At 35.7% G+C, this 22,468-nt stretch overlaps 1 protein-coding gene across 1 annotated transcript; it reads right to left on the reverse strand.

Annotated features, from left to right (window-relative positions):
• Positions 1–1,895: 1,895 nt before the first annotated feature.
• rfx6 (regulatory factor X, 6) lies at positions 1,896–17,739 on the reverse strand. The gene is made up of 19 exons (XM_034004477.2): positions 17,283–17,739; positions 16,872–17,031; positions 16,477–16,600; positions 16,034–16,095; positions 14,947–15,024; positions 14,398–14,425; positions 11,562–11,669; positions 10,780–10,857; positions 10,586–10,699; positions 10,257–10,306; positions 9,403–9,562; positions 9,033–9,180; positions 8,253–8,362; positions 8,040–8,157; positions 7,055–7,177; positions 5,872–6,072; positions 5,193–5,708; positions 3,606–3,818; positions 1,896–2,899 (listed from the first exon to the last, which is right to left on the reverse strand). Exons 1-19 carry the CDS (start codon positions 17,515–17,517, stop codon positions 2,715–2,717), a joined length of 2,811 nt encoding a protein of 936 aa, XP_033860368.2. The 5' UTR covers positions 17,518–17,739; the 3' UTR covers positions 1,896–2,714.
• Between the last annotated feature and the right edge of the window lie 4,729 nt (positions 17,740–22,468).

A 22,468-nucleotide genomic window follows, 5' to 3' on the forward strand; every position in this document is an offset into this window, starting at 1 on the left:
GTGCTTTACTCTAGATGACATTTGAAATTAGTTAGTCAAACAGATGAGCAATATGTCAACTGAAATTCTTTTTGCTCCATGTACTGTATATTATCACAACAATACTAACGTGCATGTCGACAATTTTATATAGATTTCCAATGGCATCATCCCAGTTCAAACTCTTTACACATATTCTGACCTTTGGTTAAATGGAAAGGGTTTTTTAAAATATATATATATATATTATTCTCCTAGCTACATGTCAGTCATGTTTTTTGGTTTCCAATTTTTGTCTTTTTTTCATCACATCCTAGACTTAAAGCATAGCCATAAAACAATGCTGAAGACCGTTTCAAGTTGCCTTAGTTAATTATCCCACAAGGGCATCAGTGAAACTAAAGGTTAGCGTAAGAGACTAAATAGATTAGTCTCACCTTCCCTGCAGACATTTGGTGTTGTGTTGAGATGGTTGACTTAATTGCTGCTGTTAAAAAGATTAATTTAATCTTTTTGTTATATTTATATCTATATTTTTAAAAAAATGTAATAACTGCATTATATTTATGTAGTACTGAATCTCAGAGATTTCTCTCTAAAATTGCTTGGTTTATATTAAATACAAAAAACACCAGTCAGTGAGTCTCGTTAACAGCAACAATAACCATCAAAATGCAATTGTCATCGGTGAAGCTCTCAAAGAGGTGGAAGGTGGAACAAATGACCACGTTTCTCTCTCAGTTTTAGTCTCACAATGATGACGCCATTGTGGGATAATAAACTAAGTCAATTTGAAATAGTCTTCCACACCCAGGTTTATAATCATAAATACGTTTCCAGAAACAAGACAAGAAGTAGAAACCACATAACACGAAAGCCATGGAATGACACATTCAAACGGGCCAATTTACATGATCTTGGTCATAGTCAGTATTTAAAAAGGTATTGTGAAGAGGCCGTTCTTATGTTTGAATGCAATGAATTCCAAAGATGAGATGCCTGATAAACACAAACACAAAACACACTTTTGGATACTGGTTTCATAAGTATCCAAAAAGTATGTGCTAGAATGCCTGTATAATATACATGTTTACGGTGAAAAAGAATCATGCATCTTACTTTTTACCAGTCTTGTATTGTAAAACAGCTGTATAATATTTAACTGATGAAGACAGGGGTCTCTTCTCAAGGACAGCAGTACCTTAGACCAGGATGATTGGGGTTATGTTTTTGTTCTCAGAAACTTACAATATTGATTCTTCCACAGTAGTACAGTGGATATGACCTTTGTGAATAAGATACAAACTATTTGAGTTTGTTGGTGTATTTTGTATAATATGAAAGTGCAACCATTAAGGGTTAAGGTCAGTGGGATTTACAAGTTTTTCATGCAGCTGTCCTGCCATAGAGTAGGTTTGTATTTCTCTTCTCTTCATGGTAAAATGACATGCAGCAAGTTATACAAATGGCAGATGATCTACATAGATGAGTCAGTCGTTGTAGCCCACATGAGGTTTTAAATTCTATCATATGAATGTGGAAAATGTAATTTAAACAAGAAAAGCATTATTTGGTTTACAGTAGGTTCGTCTTGCTAACTTGGAGTTCATTTTCTGTCACAAACATTCATGCAGTCTTGTACCATTCATTCAGGAACTCACACAGCTAGTCAAAATGCATTGAGTATATCTTTTAGCAGTGGTGTGTTGCTATAAAATACATATGTTGTATTACGCTTTCTATTTTTCTTCTGATTAAAGAAAGAAATCTGGACATAATATGGGCTACAGTATTGTGTAACCTAAAATTTATATACTGTATATGCAGTGGTTTTATTAACACATTTTGTCTTAGCCTGGGTAACTAGAAAGGAGTCACAGAACCTCAGACCATGCAGCGTAGTGTAGGACAGTTAATATAACGTTTACTTTCAGAGCTTCAAACATTAAAGAAATGTTTGCCCAGATGACATACAGTTAGACAAGTTGCCTGTAAATATGTACATGTCTAGTGAACTTTTAATATCCTGAAAGGGGTTTTCGTACAGATCATTACAACATACAGATAATGGTGGCTACCAGCTTTAAACTAAATCAGCAAACATGTTATAGTATCTCTGGAGCTGTCAAATTTACATCAGTACAGATTGACCTTGTAAACATATTCAAGGAGGTAGAAGCACATAAACAATATTAAATAGAGAAAAAAAAAACATTCAGAAATTACATAACAACACTGTATTACAATAATTAATAGAAGATTATGATTTCATAAATTAATATAATTTGTATACGTATATTGACAATTTTTATTCATAACAAAGAGGTACCTCCACACCTTATAAAAAATACAAAATTACATTGTGCTATAATTGTGTAACACATTATAACATTGTGTCTGTGTAGCAGCATGTCTAAAAGTCACTTTTGTGTTTGTCCACTGCTTTTCTTTTGAGAGGCACTTTGAAAGGTGTCGTACTAATTCCCTGCGTGGTCATAATGAGTAATCATTCTCTGTGTGCGTCATCCAGTTAAAGTAGTTTTCGAGAACACATACTTTGTTTATTTATCCCTATCAATTAAAGAAACAAAGATGTAACTGACGACCCCTGGATCTTGGTGAACCATATTCTGTATCTTTGCAGCATTCAGAGACAGGGCTTAAGAGGGCACTGACAAAGGAGTAATCGTTTTGTTAGGCAGGCAGAGAATAGTCCTACGGGTATATAAACGTTGCTATGTTCCTCCTGCTGCAGCCCCCATGAAGACGGTGTTGATTGGAGGGAGAGTGGGCACCATATCTCTTACTTCACTAGGCTGCCTGTGTGGGTCCATTGCATCCTGGGAATGGTACTGAGTGGAAGCTCCATACATACACTGGGAGGAGGGAGAGGAGGAAATGGCACTTGGTATAGTTGGTGCTGTTGAAAAAAAAATGTAGTTAAAGCAACAGAATATGCATTTGGAATGCTTAATTTCAGTTTAACCTGACAGTTTGTCCACTTCCCACATTGACCAACCGACTTATAAAAAGAAATAAATAATAATAAAAAAAAATTAATTCTGGTTCTTAGGTATCCAAATGTGAGGAACAGATGATTATAATGTAATGTGTAAAGATGAAAATGAGGGAACTTTCCTTCAGATACTTCCAATAATAAAAATAATTATATTTAATAGAATTTAATTTAGTTTTTAATATAAATGTGGATATGGGTGATCTACTGTATATACAGTATATACATCAGTATCACATGTCACAAAATCGTTTTTCACATATACAGTAGCAATATGTAGTGCTAATCCCATTCATTCTTCAGGACAAGCTATTGGGGATTACTCAACTTGTAACAATGCAATAATATCACAAGGGCAGATGTGTTTGCTACACACAGTGTGAACAAAGCTGTCTCTATGTTAGATCACAATAGTCTTGCACTTAGCGATAGAGGGGAGCAAATATTACAGTCTCTGCTGATTTAATTTAGTGGTTATACATGACGTGCTGGATAAACCAAGGCACTGACACAACTTTCATAAATTGGTATGATTGTCAAAGCAGCATTTAAATTGTAGCGTCGTTGATAAGTTGACAGTTTCAGTACAGTAAAGAAATATATCACTCACCTACAGGGGTTCGGCAAACTAGAGATGAAGAGTCTGTGTAAAAAGTACCTGTAGGCTTCCTTCCATTATCATCTAAAATGTTCAGTGGGTCGTGGATGTCACTATATGCAGGTACTGAACGTACAGTACTAACACTACTAATAACAGAAACGTGTTGATCAATCATTGAGCCAAGTCTCTGAGAGTCGGGGTAGCTGCTGTTCCCATAGTACCCTGAAAAATGAAGGTAGGAATGAGCCATCACTATGGGCAGGTAGGCATAACCCTTCCTCAGTATCAAGGTGAGCTTTGTTTAGTGTTACATATACAGTCTAATGAAAGGTGCACAGTGGTCCAGGGGATCTAGATATTCACCATCAACATTGTTTTATATACGTTCAACATGGGTTGTTCCTTTTATGCATTTCTGTTCCTCCTATATCCTACCATTTGATCTGTTTTCCATAATTTGGGAATCAAAGGGTAATTGCTTAATATTGCAACTTTTCCAGGTGAAGTTAACATTAAAATCTCTTTTCCCTGGATATGGTGGGTCAAAATCTAAAGAATTGAATTGGCAGGCATCTATGTGTCTTACACAATTTAATAAGACCGTGATATTCACAGTCTCAACTATAGCTAAATGTGGTTGGGTGCTGGTTTCAGACCTCAGATTAGTGCGCGCACACACATTCTGTATCCTCAATCATGTTATGTATGTGGCACACAGAAAGAAGCATTTCTATTAGAACCTGTTCTTTATGATATCGACATGATTTTGTGTGATATGACAACATTTCTATTCCGTAAAATGTGTATTTTGTTCAGAAACAATATTACAAAATAATTTTCTATTTGAATTCAATGAAGAAGATGAATGAAAAAAAATGCAAGAAAAACAATCGAGGTAATTTTTCATAAACAGACAGCTAATTTCTGGGACAAACCCATTTGCTGCTTAGTTTGTACAGCTGTAAAAGTCACATTACCAACCAAATAGCTTAATGGTTGGCCTTTGGATAAGGGGGTCCTGCGTTCACTACCAGGCTGTGATTGACTTTGCTTATTCTGTGCAGAACACACTCTGGGACAGGTCGTCTGGACAAATAAACCTTTGCTAAAACTATAGCTGGTTCCGCAACCCAAATTGACAGATTAAATACAGGCATTAAACTCTCTGCATTTCTGGAGACAATAGCACCAAATATGCATCAAATATGAATCACTTCCCCCTCTTTCTTGTGTTGAAGACCTTTTTGCTTGATACAAGTTTACTTGCTTTAGCCCATTAAAATCATAAAGCATAGTAAAAAGCATTGTTAACCACAGTAAAGCATAATAAATTCCCTGTAAAAGCATGGGAAAAGCAAGGTATTTCAAATATAGCTGTGTAGGTACTTTCTGTACCTAATCAGTTCATGTGCTGTCTGTCAAATGTCCAGTCAAGCAGCAATCAGTTAATGTGACCTACAGAACAGGAAGTGACTATGTACAGTATATTAAAGTAATGCATTAGGCCTTGGTTATCACTCGACATTTTACAAGATTAAATAGCATCATGAACAGATTGAAAGGCCTCTAGTTGTAACTCAGAAATACAGTGCTTACCATTCTGTCCAGCAGCTGTATAGTGTGCACCTTGACAACTTCCACTCATTGAGTTCCCAATAAAATTAAAGTTGCTAGAGTTAACAAGTTGCATGCTTTGTGCTTCTGTGCTGTTATCTGGAGGTGATCCGAAATTGGAAGTGGGCCTGGCACTGTATGGGGATACTGCACAGCTGCTGCTGAAATAGTCTTTAGACAGCTGTTGTTCACCGAAGGAAGGAAAATGGCCGGAGTCGGCTCTGTGATGATAAACTGATGGAGGGATGTGCGTCTGGGACCTAAAGTTGGCTGGATAGTTAGAGCCAGCACTGTAATAGTTCTGATTTGTCTGTGACAGTGTCTGGTACAATGGCTCTGAGAATGTGGCACAGCTGCCATGCGACTGTAATGCTGGGCAGCCACTCTGGGATCTCATAGTCATCGGACCCTGATTTATCACACTTCCTCTGTTCACCAGCGACGGTGAAATGGGTGGTGTCATTAGTGGACCATTATGGTGAGAAAGTTCCATTTGCCCTACAGAAATAGAAGGATGACATGAAAATATGATTAATAAAAAAGTCTACAGAAATATTGAAAGACATTTAACTAATACAATATTTTTTTCCCCAAAAAACATCATAAAACGGAGATAGCTGAGTTAAGTTAATGATTTATAGTTTAGCATGCACAAGAATACCTGTGATGTGGAGGGTGTCTGCATCCCCCCCTGGGAATGTAGCCACGTTAGCGCTCATGTTGTGCTGGTTTAGAGATATATACATGTGCTCGGAAAGGGATTCATTTTTAGCTGAAGAGTCGCTGGAAAGTGTGCTGGATTTATTCCGGTTGGCAAGAAAGCAGGAACTTGGGGATGCTGTGAAGGCAGCTTTACTGGCATCTGGCATTCATAAAAACACACACACACACACATAAAAATCTTAAAACCAAAAGAAATTACACATAAATGCAGACTGGGGTAAAAAACTTACTAACATTTAGTTTCCTTTTATGTTCAGGTACTTTATTAAATTAAATTTATAACAGATGGTAAAAAAAACACCCTTCCTGTCTTGTTCTTTTAAGTGTTTGTTGTACTTTAATCAAATATGTGAGGATTCATTTTGCTAACATACACACTCATACTGCTTTAGAAACTTCAGTGGAAAATGTAAAGGACATAATATTTGCTTTGTAAACAGTAAACGGCAATAATCTGTCCAATGACTTAATGACTAAACATGGTGTAATACAATAAAGAGGAAAGGGCATTTTTAAGAGTCTGAGCCGACAGACACGAATGAATAAGGTTCCTAAGCCACCTACTTGAAATGTAACAAAAAGGAAAAACATGTTTTAGTACTGCTGTTGCCAGAGTGTTTGGTATTCTAATAAGATGTCACGAATGACAGAAATGAAACCCCAAAATATAAACTCTGAATACCAGAACATGGAAAATTACATATCTCCTAATTTTACCGTCAATGTGATTAATAGTGTGTACATTATTACTGGGACAAATACTTGAATACTTAAATAGTCAGACAAATGCTTTGAGATGCAAACATGACCACATCTGGGATCCCCAGAAGTATCAAATGTAACTATCAATGATTAAATAAAAACTTCTTACTACAGGCTTTTATATGTAAAGTATTACCTAGTGTTTGAAATAAACAAAACATTTTTTTCCTCAGTTTTGTTGGGTAACTTGGTTGCGTAAAAATCAAAGTACAAACAATGCTGGTCATACCACTGTATTCATAAAGGTGCAGTAAAACAGGCATACCACTAAATACCATGCGTTTGAAAGAGGATTTGGGAAGTTAATATTAAACAGACAATATTTCAGGTCAATACATTTCGAGTCAAATATACACTACCTGCGTGTTTCATATACTTGTCTAATAAATTCTGAAGATCCTGCTCTTTGTCATTGTTGAACTGGGTTTCTATGGCTAAAAGAATGTACTCATCCAACAGCATTCTGATCAGGTGAAAGGAACCTGTTGCAAGCAAAGAGAGGATATTATCTTAGTGACCATCTTTTCCACTTTGTGCACCGAACAAATAAATAATTGCCAGGCTTCAAGTGAGTTGCCCTCAGTTCTCGTTCAAACAATCCACAATAGGGTCAACCTTTTAGGGGCTTTAATCTCTATTCACTGGCTGACCTATGACAGTTTGTTCGATTGCCTTGCAGACAGTTTGGCAACTATTCCATCAAGGGGCAGCCCTGATGAAAGCGAGAGAACCCTCATACTTAATGGGCCACACACAAGAGTCTGATAAGAGTGTGCTTGCCTTGAACTGGTCATTTTGTTTTATGACTCATGTACCCATTGTTCTACACAGATTGCCGCTGGAGTCTAAACTGAAGAGAATTCTACTATAGTTCCCTCTTTAGAATCATTTATAAAGGTGGAAGATGGGAGGCATTATAACAGGAAAAGACAAAGGCTTGGGTAGTAAATAAAAGCAAGCCATATCATCATTTTCAAAATATTAAGTTATGTCTCCATTCAGTTGTGAAGCATGCAGGAAGTTTACACTGTCTGCCTTCTGTATCACTTAATTCATATTTATCTATCTGCTTCTCAGCGCATACATCCACTAGAAATTGTATTATATGAATAAAAAAAACTGATAACAGAAAAATAGCTGAAAACAAAAACATTAACATGCTTAAATGTTACTGAAATTGGCATTTTCTTGTGGTTCAAATAGAAATCCATAATTACAAGACAATAACACTTGACTCAACATGCATTGTTCAAAGGAAATACATAATAAAGTGGAGACAACACGAATCCTGAGGAATTCTCTAAAAAGCATACAAATGATAAGGTGACAAAAGCTCTATCTTACCAAAACTGGTTGCATTGTTAAGTGTCAGGTTGTGCATCACTCGTGCCCCAAAAAAGCTCCATTTTAAAAGGAATTCTTGGGCTCTCTTTTTCAAAGATCTCCCATTTTGCTTACTTGGCTAAAAAAGAAAGTTATTGAAAATCAGCATCAGATAAGCTACTTAGTTATTTCTAATACACTTCAAGCAGTGAAGGGGCTGTCAGGACACAATACCTTGATGACTCTTTGCTCCACCACAGTATCCAACCAGTCAATAAAAGATTCCACGGTTGCGTTTTTCTTGAGAAGGTCCTTGAGCTCTTGAAACACTGTAATAGAGTCATCTAGCATGTAAAAGGGAAAACATAAGGCACCTTTGTATTCAGATATCTCAAATATTATCAAACCAAAAAAATGAATACATTTATAAAAAAAAAAGAAACATTATTTACAAATGTATAGTTCACTTTTTTAAGCTAAAGGCTCACCAGTAATTATTTTTTTCTTCTTGAAAGACCAGTTGGTTTTAGAGTTGCAGTATGATCCTTATGGGGTCTGTTTCAGTGACCTGATTTTTCGTGGACCTCATGTCATTGCACTTTTATTGGAACTATTAATAAGTGGGTCATTAAATCACAACAGTCTTGCAGTGCAGCAGTAATTAGACCTGCCACTGTTTAGATAATTAAAAAGGACCACAGGTATTTTAGGTTTAAAAAAATGGAAAAATGAAACTTAATTACATGATAAAATTAAACCCAAAGAACAGGTCTTTTTCCCATGCTCCTTTGTGTATCAATAATTTATATTTTATGTTCCAGATACATGTGTCTTGAATTGTTTGGACAGGGATCAAATTAAAACCTGAACACTGGGCAGGCACAAAGAAACAGAGATTGTTAAATAGGAATACTAGTTAGTACTGTACTATGTATGTGTATTTAATATTGTATGAGAACAAGACAATTGTGTAAAGACAAAACACTAATACTACAGACGTCTTTGTTGACTTACATTCTGAGTAGAGGTCAGAGTCCTGGTGGTCTGTGCAGCCTGACATAGTGAGGAGAGCCTGAGAACCAATGCTGTTTAAATCCACTTTTTCAATATCACACACCATTAAGTTGACTATATTCTGGTCAAATAAGGCAGGCCTGGCAATCTGTGACAAAGGCACAAAGTTATTAGTTAGATTTGGTATGGAAATATTTAGCAGTACCAAGATAGTTATGTAGTTCCTTTTGCTGTGTCAAATTGCTGATAAACAAATTCTAATATCAAATAAATCACTTTTATTCACAAGATCTTTTTTCTCAGCCCACAAACAACAGCTTTAGGTCAAACCTGTATAGTATCACACAGAACAGCTGTGTTTATTGCTTACCTGGGCAAGATGTAAAAATGACGTTTGCCGCTTCAGTGAAGACACAAATCTTCGTGCAATGGGAAGTTTTTTCTCAGAAAGGACCTCAGGCAGATTTTCCAGAGATGAAACTATCCAGTGTTCCCAATGTTTTGCAAAATTTCTGATTTCTGCAAGCAAACTGGCAGAGAGAAACACATCAATGACCCATAACTTATCCAAACGTAATATTTCCTTCTTTATGGGTGAACCCTTGTTTTCATAGAGTTTGCTTTCACTACCTTCTACACCAGGGGTTCTTAGTAATCCAGTTGTACTTCTAGTCTGTCATAAGCCAATACATCACAATAGAAGATACACTGGGAGGATGAGGTTTACCTGCAGTTTCAACAAATGTAAATTCCATTTCCAAGCAAACCTTCTTTAGACGATGATACACCTGCACAATTGTTTTTTCACGCACCACAAACAAATTCATATGTACTGAACAAGGGTGCAATGCGACAGGAACAGACTGTCACTGATTCTTAAACACAAAACCGCCTGTGATTAGGTCTCTGCATTATTCAGCATGATTTTCTCGACTAAATAACTACCGGCATCATAGGTCAAATAAAAATTTTAAAAAAATAAAACATTTGTAAAATTCACATTTAGAGTTATGTGTAAAATTTTATTTAGAATAAATAAAGTGGTAGTCTTTGTTTTAATATTTGCTCTTCAGTGTTTATTGGGGGCACAATAGTTTCCATTATAGTTCGAATAGGGAAAAAATAAGACACAGAATAATTTACCTGAACTGAGCCATCCAATGGTATATACTGTACCCATTTTCCTTTTAAAAAGCAAAGTATTTTTTTGTTTTTGTATTTTACCTTTCAGGCATTTCTTGCATTGTGGCAGGGATCAGAACATCAGTCAGCACCTAAACAACAAGCAATACAACATTCATAACTGTTGTGCTTGTTATAGATTACAGATAGAATGAAAGTGCTTCCTGATGTACAAGGTGGTTGCAAAGTAAATATGCCACTTTGAACTGCTGCTGTTCCCTCCTCAAACCCACATTTATTACACTTGAATGTATCAACTAAAATGCCCCCGTCTTGGAAGTGTCATGCCTCAACCTGCCAAGTTTAAATGCTCTATTTTAAATAGTAGTATATAATACGTGTCAATAATTAGAATTCAAATACGTTCCTACCTTATACAGCATGGAGTCACATGCACAGAAAATGTCAACAATAATGCTATTGTCCAGCAGAGGTAACAGGTGGTCTGGCATTCCCTGCCAAAAATGCAGTAGGAAATTCTGTATCTGAAACCATTAAACAGAAAGACATTGTTTTCTCATAGCATTTTAATATGATGAATGAATCTTTATATTATAAGTCTTACCTCTTCAAAGTTTCCATTGATTGCATTGTCCAAGATGCACTGACAGTGAGTTTTGTACATCATGATAAGTGTGTCCACCTGTTCCAAACAGAGATAAATGGAGGTGCAGGGGGCAGTTGATGGTACTTATCAAAATGCAGTTCTGTAACACTCTATTCAGTAAAGGGTGCTTTTATTTGTAAACGATTTATCTTAGTATTAATAAGACTGAGGTGTTCAAGTTAGAATAAAATACTTGACAATCTAGTATATATTTAACTTTGATACATTTGTTCACAATAATAATGTAATACAAATATTCTATTAATTGGAAAAATGACACAGTTTAATTATTATTGCAATAAGAAATATTTTTGAGGAATATCATTAAATGCTACACACACACACACACACACACACACACACACACACACACACACACACAAAACAGTATATATTTTCAAATATTGTTTTATTTGCAAACCAGTGACAGTACCTGCCAACTTTCAACCCATTACTCCAGATTAAATAATAACATATTATATATGCAAAAGAAACTCTCAATCAATGTTCTTCATAAAAGTCAAACAGATTGGGTTAGTTCATCACTATATTGAGCTGAATTAGGAATTGCTACAGTTCTAAGTAAACACAACACTGTCTGATACATAACTGTGTTCACTCCTGCTACAAATCCAGAGTTTATATTTATGAATGTGTCCATGTGTGTAACGCCAGTCTCTTTACCAAGCTCAGATATAGATATTGTTACAGCACAAATACAGGGTTTGCATTAATGATACCTTGTCTTTAGAAAGGGATCCCTGAAGTACTAGATGTTGGGCACTTGGGAAATCAGGGAGCAGAGTTCCAGTTTTTGAACTGAGAGAATATTTCCGTGTGAACCCTCCCTGTGAAAATAAAAGAAGAAAACTATTTTAAGCACACCTGCTTGGATTATTACTTATTTCATTCACTGTGTCCTGTTCAGTTCATTGCTGTTTTGTCTAGACTAAAGTTTTGAGGAGCAGTCTTTGTCAAAGTCTATTTTTATTACTAAATTTAATTTTCATTATTACTGTGTACCTTATGATAGAGAGTGTAGTTTATGGATTCAATATTAGGCATTTAATATAAGCCATGGATTGCTAAACAATTATTGTCAAATTAAAAATCAACAGAATTTCTGTACTCTATATGGCTAATTGATTCAAGATTAATTTTATCACCACCATTAACATGTGCACACAAACACACACACACACACACACAACACACACACACACACACGCATGCACACACACATATATATAAATGAATCAGTGGTCGGAAATTCTGGCTTGTGATTGGTTAAAACCTCATCATAGGCGCCAAAATAGATTTAACTATTGCCCTGACATCCTTACACCACCGGGCAATAGTCTCTGTCATGTTCACATCACTGTCAGTCCCGCCCCTTTTCAAAGGAACGTCTTTCATCTCCACTCCTCACAACAAGAGAAAATGGCTGAACACCGATTCTGTGACTTAACAGAAAATGAATTACAAAGCATACTACAAAAGAAAGATGCTCCAAACACTAAAATGGTGATTAAAATGTCACTGTCACTGTTTTCTGACTTTCTGAAATTCAAACAAATTCAACTAGACAAAAACAAATATGATGGGCGGGATATAAACTGGAGTATGCAGCAGTCAGCAAATTTATTTATTTACATATGCTGTATCAGCTATATTCAAACAAAATATATAAGTCAATATTTATTTACAAATGCTGTATCAGCTATATTCAAACAAAATATATAAAGTCATATTTACTATCCAACTTTGCCTTGCTTATTTTCTTGACTGATTCATATATTAAATATGTACTGCAGACTCAGCCATAGTGGAAAAATAATACATTTCCATTATAGCCCTCCTCTCCAGTCCATTTACTATATATACTCCTATTCCATTATATGCTGTACCAATGAAAGCCAAAAGAGTTTCTGTCTCTTTACAGCAAGTGTTTGGTCACTTGGTTTATTAAGTCATTTTTTTTTTATCAATTTAATTCGCACAGTTCTGACCCTAATAAAGGAAAACAGTCGATCAAAAAATGTAAAGATTTCATTTCATTAAAGGCTTTCAACAAAACACAGGCTGATCCATTTTGCAGTCTTAATGGATTTACATTACCATGCCAGACTGAGGCTATATTACATTTTGCACATTGCCAAACAACATTTAGTTCAGTAACATCTGGTCTAATGGCCATTTGACATTAAGATAATGACTGCACTATAATCTACTTAATTAGCCATGTTGTCTGTAATTACAAAATGATTTTCAGATAACAAACTCACCTACTCTCTTAATTCAGCAACAGCAATGAACAGTGGTGTAGTGCTATATTTAGCAGTGAGGGGTTGCTATTATCTACCCTACCTCCCTCACCACCCCCCCCCCCCCCCCCCCCACCCCCCGCATGCTCAACCCCACCACGCCTCCTGCAGTCCCTGTTTCCCCATACGCTCAACAGAACCGCAGTTTATCACTAGTAGATACGGTATTTGAAAGGGTTAACAAGTGTACAAATTGATTACAAATTCAGACAACCAGGTATTGAGGTATTATTGTAAAGCAACTAGACTTACAGATATTTATATTAAAAATAAATAAACACATATTTTACATATTTTCACAACCAGTTTCATACACTAATACACACATGATTAAAAACAACTTCATTATTATTATTAATACAATGCTTAACACTCCCCCTTCTCGTATATTGAATGGTATGGTCCAGAATCAGCTCGTCTCACTGTCCAATTGCAGCCACTTAAGAGCTAATGAGACTGAGGTTTTGAAACAGAAGTACATCAGTTTGCAAAAAATAATATGTGTAAGGCCACAGGTACCCTTTATTTGTTTGTTGCGATTAAATTTTATCTTTTAAATAAATGTTTAAAGGTACTGGGTAATCTGCACCATGTTGAGAAATAATATATTTTGAGACCTGCAGTATCTGAATTTCACAGATTTCTTAGTTACTGATCAGCTTGTTTTGACTTTTGGTTTTAAAAAATCAGACATAACTGAAATAGTAATATATTATTAATAATAAAGGTCATTCATATTTTTTCAAAGAGCTGAAATAACATTTTAAAATGTTTTTGTACAAAATTGCTGAACTTTTTAAAATGTGTTAATATTTTTTGTTTCTGAACAAAACTGATAAGAAAAATAATCATATGTTGGTCTGCATGCACATTTATTGTTCCTTTTTTTAAGTCCCAATTATCAAGTTAACAATTTATGAAGGGCTCCTAGCTCTAAGTTATTTTAATATATGTGTACTTTATTAAGAAAAGGTAACGTGAAACAGTTGTTTAATCAATGATTTGTGAGTGTTTATCATTTCTGTTTCAGAATCTGCTGGATTAAAAAGAGTCTCTTTAAGTGACAGGGCCTAAAATAAATGATAGTTTATAGCACCGCAATAGTTGTACTTTATAATGGCTGTAGCACCACCATAATATTTCTTTAATTCAGACCAAAAGCATTAAAAGTAGTGGTTGATGTATGTAATGATAATTAGGAGATGCAACCAAGTCATATCAAAGTTAGCAAAGTAGGCAACTGAACGCTTACCTCATTTTTGAGCTTGCTTCCAGAAAACCTGAGACAAAACAAAAATAAATATTGTAATTTCTGAAGTAAGAGGCATAATGTTACAATATTGTTCTGAGCAACTAACTGTATTTACACTGCATCAATAATAGCGTTTCTACAGTATTAGGTATGTTCCTTCTATTTTAATAAACACATCTGATCAATACTGATACACATATTCTAATATCTAATTGGAACTGGCATCAGAAGAAAAAAGGGAATGAATATTGTTGAAATAGCGGCATTAAAGGATAATGCTAAACACATATACACTTATATTTACATATATATTAGGTGGCACTCACTCACAGCCTAACAGTATGTGCATGGATTTAATTTACAGCACGGAAACAGGTGGCTCTTTGTTCAGTATACCGTGTAGCGTGTACCATATTATTTCTGCCTGCTTTCTCCAAAACAAATACCATTTGTGTTATCAAGCTGTTGACTAATAAAAACAGATTACTGATAAAAACTAATAATAAAATAAGGCAGAAATGAACTGTGGATGTTCATCATGTGAGTTACCTTGTCAAGCCTTTTCCTGAGTACACAGAGTGGTAATATGCACTGCTTTCTTTAATGCCTATCCCATAATAGTGGTATCTGTAATAAACACAGGCAGAATGTTAAAAACAAAAATACCAATTTTTTCTGGCTTTAGTTAAAGAGATGTAGTACCTATTTTATCATAATTTATCCCACCTACAAAGGGGGGGGGGGGGGCAGGGGGCAACCGGGAATTTTGTCCTGAGCCCGGGCATTCTAGGTGGCCTGGACTGACCGTTTTATTTTACAGCTGAGAGGAAAAATGAATGTGGCAAGCTATTACAGTTAATTACCCCTCAAATTCCAAGAAAGTGTTTTTTTTTGTTTGTTTTTTTTTACTTAAAAGGAATAACAGCATTCATTTAAAAACTTGCCCGGGACTGATATTTTCTGTGGGCGGCACTGCTGACAGCTGTTTGGAAAAATGAGAATTTAAGTAAACTATGATCTGTAGTATCTTTGCTTTAACACTGCAAATACTCTATTTGTCAGATACTGTAAGAACTTTCCTTTTTAGGTTTTCCACAGAATGCTTCCATGTGGAAAATGGTGGGGATATGCCCCAGGTTTGGATAAGATGGCAGTTGAGGTTTTAGGAGTTTCAACAACAGGGCTTATTTCCAAATCCATTTTATCATGTTATATAAAAAAAAAGATGACTTGACTTGGAAGGCATTTTAGCCAATACTGAAGTGCATCCTTAAGACACTTGTTAAGACTGGCTGCATACTGTAACTTTTCATTTAGCAGGTACAACTTTCCAGGTAATGGAAATTCACCAGTGGCAATTCATAGTTATATATATTTTTTAATTAAAAAAGGACGAAAAACACAGAATCTAGAATAAACAAAACCTCATGTAAATCTTATTTCCCAACGTTGTTATTGCAACTGTACAGTTTTATTGCACGCTGTTGTCTGCAGTTCAAAATAGACATTAATGGAAACCTGGCATGTGGTAATGGGATTGACTACAATTGTGAAAATATCACCTCCATTAGCAGATATGCAGTCGGTATATTATAATATAATGAAATACTGAAATACGGCAATCTGCTTTCCTTACTTTGAATGGCCTCTTGTTCCAAGCCTCCTTGTGGTAAGAAGAGGAAACTTCTGACGTATTGTCTGAAAAAAGTAAGATTTGTTCTTTTATCGTGCTACATACATTACATAAAAAGTACTGCGGTTACATCCTCTCCAAAAAAATCGTTGCATTGTTACCTGCTGATGTTAGATTCCTTGAGCACTGTTTAAAATACAGCCCATACAGAAATCAAACAGACATTTCACTTATATTCGATGTATTAGCAGAGGTTTCATTTTTACTCACACACGAGCAATTTGTGCAGGCGAAAAAGTAAATCTGCAATTTACCAATACAACGTTGTATATGCGTATTCAAATTTCCCACACAGGCAAACGTAAATGTATATTAATTTTCTGTTTCTGTTATTTCATTTTTAGAAGACATCATTGCTTAATTCTTAGTAGATCGGTAATGTTTACCTTCCCAAAGGTTGCAGCACACGCAGGTTCCAGTTTCTCTTTTCTACAGAAATCCAAGTAATGAGCATATAGGATACACCTGGGTAAGCAAACGCCTTCACATACTATGTAGTTTTCTTCTAGCCTGATAAAGAAAAGTAAAGTTTCTAATACAGGTCAACATTTAATTTATGGTATTATTATTATTATTATTATTATTATTATTATTATTATTATTATTATTATTATTAGTAGTAGTAGTAGTAGTAGTAGTAGTAGTAGTAGTAGCATCATCATCATCATCATTATTATTTTTATTATTATTATTATCATTATTATTATTATTAATAATAATAATAATAATAATAATAATAATAATGGTTGGTTATGAGTTATTTTGTGTATCAAATACTTACCATTGCAGAGTGAGATGAGTTTGCTTTTTTTTGTCCTTTATGATCTGCGTAATACTTTTCTTCTGAAGAGGCTGCTTGCAAAGAAAATCATCCTTTTGGCTTTCTCGTGTATCTAAATCCTCTTCTTCCGAGGAAGGCGTCTCATTGCCATGTTCTACTTCTATGAAAATACAATATATATATATATATATATATATATATATATATATATATATATATATATATATATATATATATATATATATATATATATAATAAAACATCACCAGTTTCAGTAACTACCTTATATTGTGTTGAGTCAGATATTGTAGGCAGGTATATACTGTAACAAATGCGTGCTAGTCGGAATTGCTATATTAAATATTTAAATAAAAAAAGACACTTAAATACGGTTACAAATGTACACCTTACCTGATTTGATGCCTAAATAATCTTCATCTTCTTCAAGCTTTGACTCTGAATTCGTCTTACTTCCAACATTGTGTTCGTTCTCATCAGGGTCAGAAACTGTGGAACTTGTACCGCCAAGTAGCGTCATGTATGGCTCATCTTGGATTGTTGAAGAAACCTTCTGCGGAGGCTGAAGATGATTAAATGAGTCCTCGCCATCTGAAGACTCAGAAATCCTTTTCATTGGCATTTTCATGAAAACGTTGTTGTTGCTGTGTTGTTGTTGTTGTTGTTGTTGTTGTTGTTTTTACATAAAGAGCAGAGTAAGACGCAATCTTATAGTTCCTTCTTATTTGTGTACATAATTAATTCCAAATGAAAATTAACATCCTTTGCATCCCAACCCAAAATCGGGCTAAAGTTCAATTTTCTTCTGAAGACGTTCCTAACAAAGATTTCTTATACACCCCCCATGAAAGGAATATGTAATGTAGAGCACAGTTAACCAAATCTGAGTTGGTTGATTTACCTTTCTTTGACCCTTTCGGCTCTCCTGATTACATTAGCTATTTAAAGTAAGTCTTAAGAACACGCCTTTTTGTGAGCACAACGTTTATATCAAAATAAGAGCTTCTGTTTAATGACAGGTTGATCACTTTCATCCGATTGCTTTTACTATGAAAAAAGACACCGCTTGCACAGTTAATTAAACCCGAGGTTACGTCATAGTGATGAATTAGATTTATCATCTTCACAAAACATGGGGAGCAGATGACAGATATTAATGATTAACTTAAAAGAGACAATCATTTCTGATTTTGCCTGTTTGATTTTTATTATACAGTATGTCTGCTATCCTTGTCAGCACCACTGAACCGATGGTACAGCAGCTAGTGAATGTTTAGTCAACATAGTGACTTTTTTTATTTTGTTTAATTTAAATTTATATAATGAACTTTCATGTATAAATAATGGGAAGAGTGAGACCTTCTCCTTTTATGTAAATTGGGTCATTGTAGGTTAAATTGTTTTAATTTTAGAACAGTTTTGCCTACATTCTGTATTCTTTAGCATCCCCGTGGCAACATAACAGTTTTATACAGTACACACATTAATCATTCCTTTGTCATAGGACCAATCAGATTAAATAGGGCTTCATTCTTATCTAAACATGAATTGTGTTTTGACCCCCCTTATATGGATTCTAGAAGCAAAATCTAAACATGCTAACATAATATTATTAGAAAAAATTTGAGAAAACCCAATATTTTTTTTTTTTTGTAAAAAGTATGGGATTTGATTAGGCTCTGATGAAGAGACAGGAGGTAATTGGGGGTGTATGAAATGAGCAAAACGGGCAAGTCAGTGGACCACTTTGCAATAATTCTGTGGAAAACCAGTCACCACAGAGGAATTCAATGTTTCAGATGAAGGCACCAAATTATGGGCAACCAGATTCTTGAACCACCATGGGTCTTAAGGGTCCTGTATCTGACACCTGCAAGTTGTATTGCAATACTAGCTTAATATATATGCAGACTTAAGAGGGACACACAACCTCCTTTTGACAGATGGCATCCTTCAAATCGGTTAGATTTTGTTTTTTTCCAGAGCAATACTGCAATGTAGCCTATGATTATATAAAACCATGTATATCACTGGACTGCTGGAGCAATTCTACAGATGACTTGGTATGGAGTTGGTTTATGAATCAGGGAAACATTTAAAACTTTTATATCTCAGACCTCATTTAAGAACTACGCACTACTCTCCAGTAATAAGTATTGGGTCACAGGTTGCTCCAATTGTTACTCAGTGCTGTGACAAATAATAAAAGAAAAGTTAAAAAAAAAAAACACTGTTTCAGTCATGTGCTGCAGCCACCCAGTGCAGTCTCTGGTTTCTCTCTCTTCTAGTCTCGCTTCTCTTCTGAGCTTCTTGGGTGTTGTTTCTGTGCTATTTCTTCCACTCCAGATTGTCTCTCCGTCTCAGCAGCCTATTACTTATTTCTGCGTCTAGGGCATGCCCCCAATGCACCAACCACCAATCCCAAGCAGACACGGCTTCCCGCTTTTAATCCCCTGATGATTGTAACATCTCGTCCCTTGGTTTTGCCAACAATTTTGCAACTTGGTACCACTCGCGCAGCAAACCGAGCCCCTGACTGGTGGCGATTCTCCAGTCTCTGACGTCCCCAAACACCTGCTGCATTGAACTGTTGACACTTGTCCGTATCATGGGTTATTTAAAATTTGCAGAACACCGAAATCTTTTCGTGTCCGGGGTGAGGCTGTCTTGCGAATGACACCATCGCGATGCAGAACATTAACTTAACCTGAACCATGGGCTTGTTTCTATATACACATACGAATGCGTATCTGCCAGATACAAAGTTGAAAGGTGAATTACGAATGAGGTTGCGTTTCCATATAATGACACTCACACCACTTGTTCATAAAACCTTTCGTATTTTATGAGCACCACATTTTTCATCGTATAAATACGAAAGGTGAAAATCACCTAGTTTTCAAGTTTTAGGAATCACTTTGCAACCTAGTTCTTATTTTGCCGCTTTTGAAAATCATGCTGATGCTGTGTATCTAAGAGAGAAATACGACGACACAGGGCATCGGCTCATACAAATTACAGTAAGAGACGTGTGTGTAACATCTTTGACAAGCTGACTTTTTTTTTTTCTTTTAACTTTTTAAGATCCTTTATTAATCATTCCAATTAAAATCCATTAAAATACAATAAGGTGAAACACAACAAAATTAAGATTCTTGCTGGCTCCGGGGATCAATCGAAACCTCCCCTGCGCATCAGCATTAACATCCTAAAAAAATGATGTATACCTTATTGTAATTATATATATATATATATATATATATATATATATATATATATATATATATATATATATATATATATATATATATATATTGCCTATTCCATTTATTTTCCCATATAGAATGAGCGAGGCATTTACAAGCCTACCTTTCATATTGCAATTCGGAAACAAGTTCAATTCAAATGGAATATAGAAACGCATGTTCGAAATTGGAGGTGATAACTTGTCGTAAGACCCGTAGTATCCATATTAGAACACCTTCGTACATCAGACAAAAAGGAGTCATTATGTGCTCCCTCCTCCCTCCTCTGAATCTCCCTCCTCCCTCCTCTTTAACTCCCTCCTCCCTCCTCTGAATCTCCCTCCTCCCTCCTCTTTAACTCCCTCCTCCCTCCTCTGAAACTCTATCCTCCCTCCTCTAAAACTCCCTCCTCTCTCCATCATGCTCCATGCTCCCTCCCTCCCAAATAATTTTTGATGGTCTGAGGAGATCAGACAATAAATAACTGTTTCCAACTTTTACGCTTTTTCATTGGTTATTGCCCGGGAGACCAACTACGTAATTAAAGGGGACGTAGCTAACTAAACACATTCACCTGAGAAACGTTTGAGAGCTGAAAAAAGTAATAATAATATTTCTAAAACCAAATAATAATCGTTTTCGTGAGGTAATAATTGCAATTGTATATTTCAATGCAAGCAAAGCAAGCCCCAAAAAAGTACGTTAAAAAAATACACATGCTCGTTTTAAAAATATGCTTCTTAAAAGTACACATTCTTGTAATGTTATTTTGCACAAAAGCATGTGTATATACAGGGCGCGGGAACTAGGGGTGCTGGGGGTGTGGTAGCACACCCTGGCTTTGCATGACTTCCATCATATACAGGGGTTACAGTTTTGTTCAATGGCTTTCAGCACCCCCACTTTAAAAATTGTTCCAGTGGCACTAAGTTAGTTTTAGAGGAGGGAGGAGGGAGATTCAGAGGAGGGAGGAGGGAGTTTCAGAGGAGGGAGGAGGGAGGAGGGAGATTCAAAGGAGGGCGGAGGGAGATTCAGAGGAGGGAGGAGGGAGTTTCAGAGGAGGAGGGAGTTTCATAAGAACATAAGAAAATAAGAAAGTTTACAAACGAGAGGATGCCATTCAGCCCATCTTGCTCGTTTGGTTGTTAGTAGCTTATTGATCCCAGAATCTCATCAAGCAGCTTCTTGAAGGATCCCAGGGTGTCAGCTTCAACAACATTACTGGGGAGTTGGTTCCATACCTCACAATTCTCTGTGTAAAAAAGTGCCTCCTATTTTCTGTTCTGAATGCCCCTTTTTCTAATCTCCATTTGTGACCCCTGGTCCTTGTTTCTTTTTTCAGGTAAAAAAAGTCCACTGGGTCGACATTGTCTATACCTTTTAGGATTTTGAATGTTGGAATCAGATCGCCGCGTAGTCTTCTTTGTTAAAGACTGAATTGATTCAATTATTTTAGCCTGTCTGCATGCGACATGCTTTTTAAACCCGGGATAATTCTGGTAGCTCTTCTTTGCACTCTTTCTAGAGCAGCAATATCCTTTTTGTAACGAGGTGACCAGAACTGAACACAATATTCTATAGGTGAGGTCTTACTAATGCATTGTAATGTTTTAACATTACTTCCCTTGATTTAAATTCAAAACTTCTCACAATATATCAGAGCATCTTGTTGGCCTTTTTTATAGCTTCCCCACATTATCTAGATGTCTTAAGACATGAGGTCACTATTAAGACATGAGGTCACTATTGCAATGGTAGATGCTACATATAGAATCTTCTTAAGACATGAGGTCACTATTGCAATGGTAGATTGGAAAATGTTGCTCAAGTTATGGAGGCGACACAACAGCAAAAAAAAAATTAACATCTGGTGCTTGATTGCATGTACAGTATGTGAACTAATGGCAATGCAGCTGGTAATTCCAGAAGGGTGGATCTAGGAATGTCTGAAGAGTAATGGGGGGGGGGTGTAGCTTAAAAAATATCTTCAGACTACTGTGGTGTAACCAAGATATGACTACGGTAGAACACATTCACACATTTAGCATTTTATAATAAAGTTCCATACCTGTCTTTCAAGGAGCGATGACACATACAATATTGTCCTCTCAATAATGTCCTTGGTGCCCTGTTGTCTACTTTGACATTTTTAGCTGTGCTATCAAAGCGAGAGAAAACACAAAACTACAACAAAAAAAACCTCTAACATTATCTTAAAGAGTAAGCAGCGGGATTCCTAAAAATATAGCGTTATACGTCACCACATGTTGCTATGTTTAAATAACGTACCTGTCATTTTTCTTTTCATTGTTAATATCTTGACAACTTTTTATT

Source organism: Acipenser ruthenus, chromosome 5, assembly GCF_902713425.1.
Source record: "Acipenser ruthenus chromosome 5, fAciRut3.2 maternal haplotype, whole genome shotgun sequence".
In the NCBI taxonomy this organism is placed as follows: domain Eukaryota; kingdom Metazoa; phylum Chordata; class Actinopteri; order Acipenseriformes; family Acipenseridae; genus Acipenser; species Acipenser ruthenus.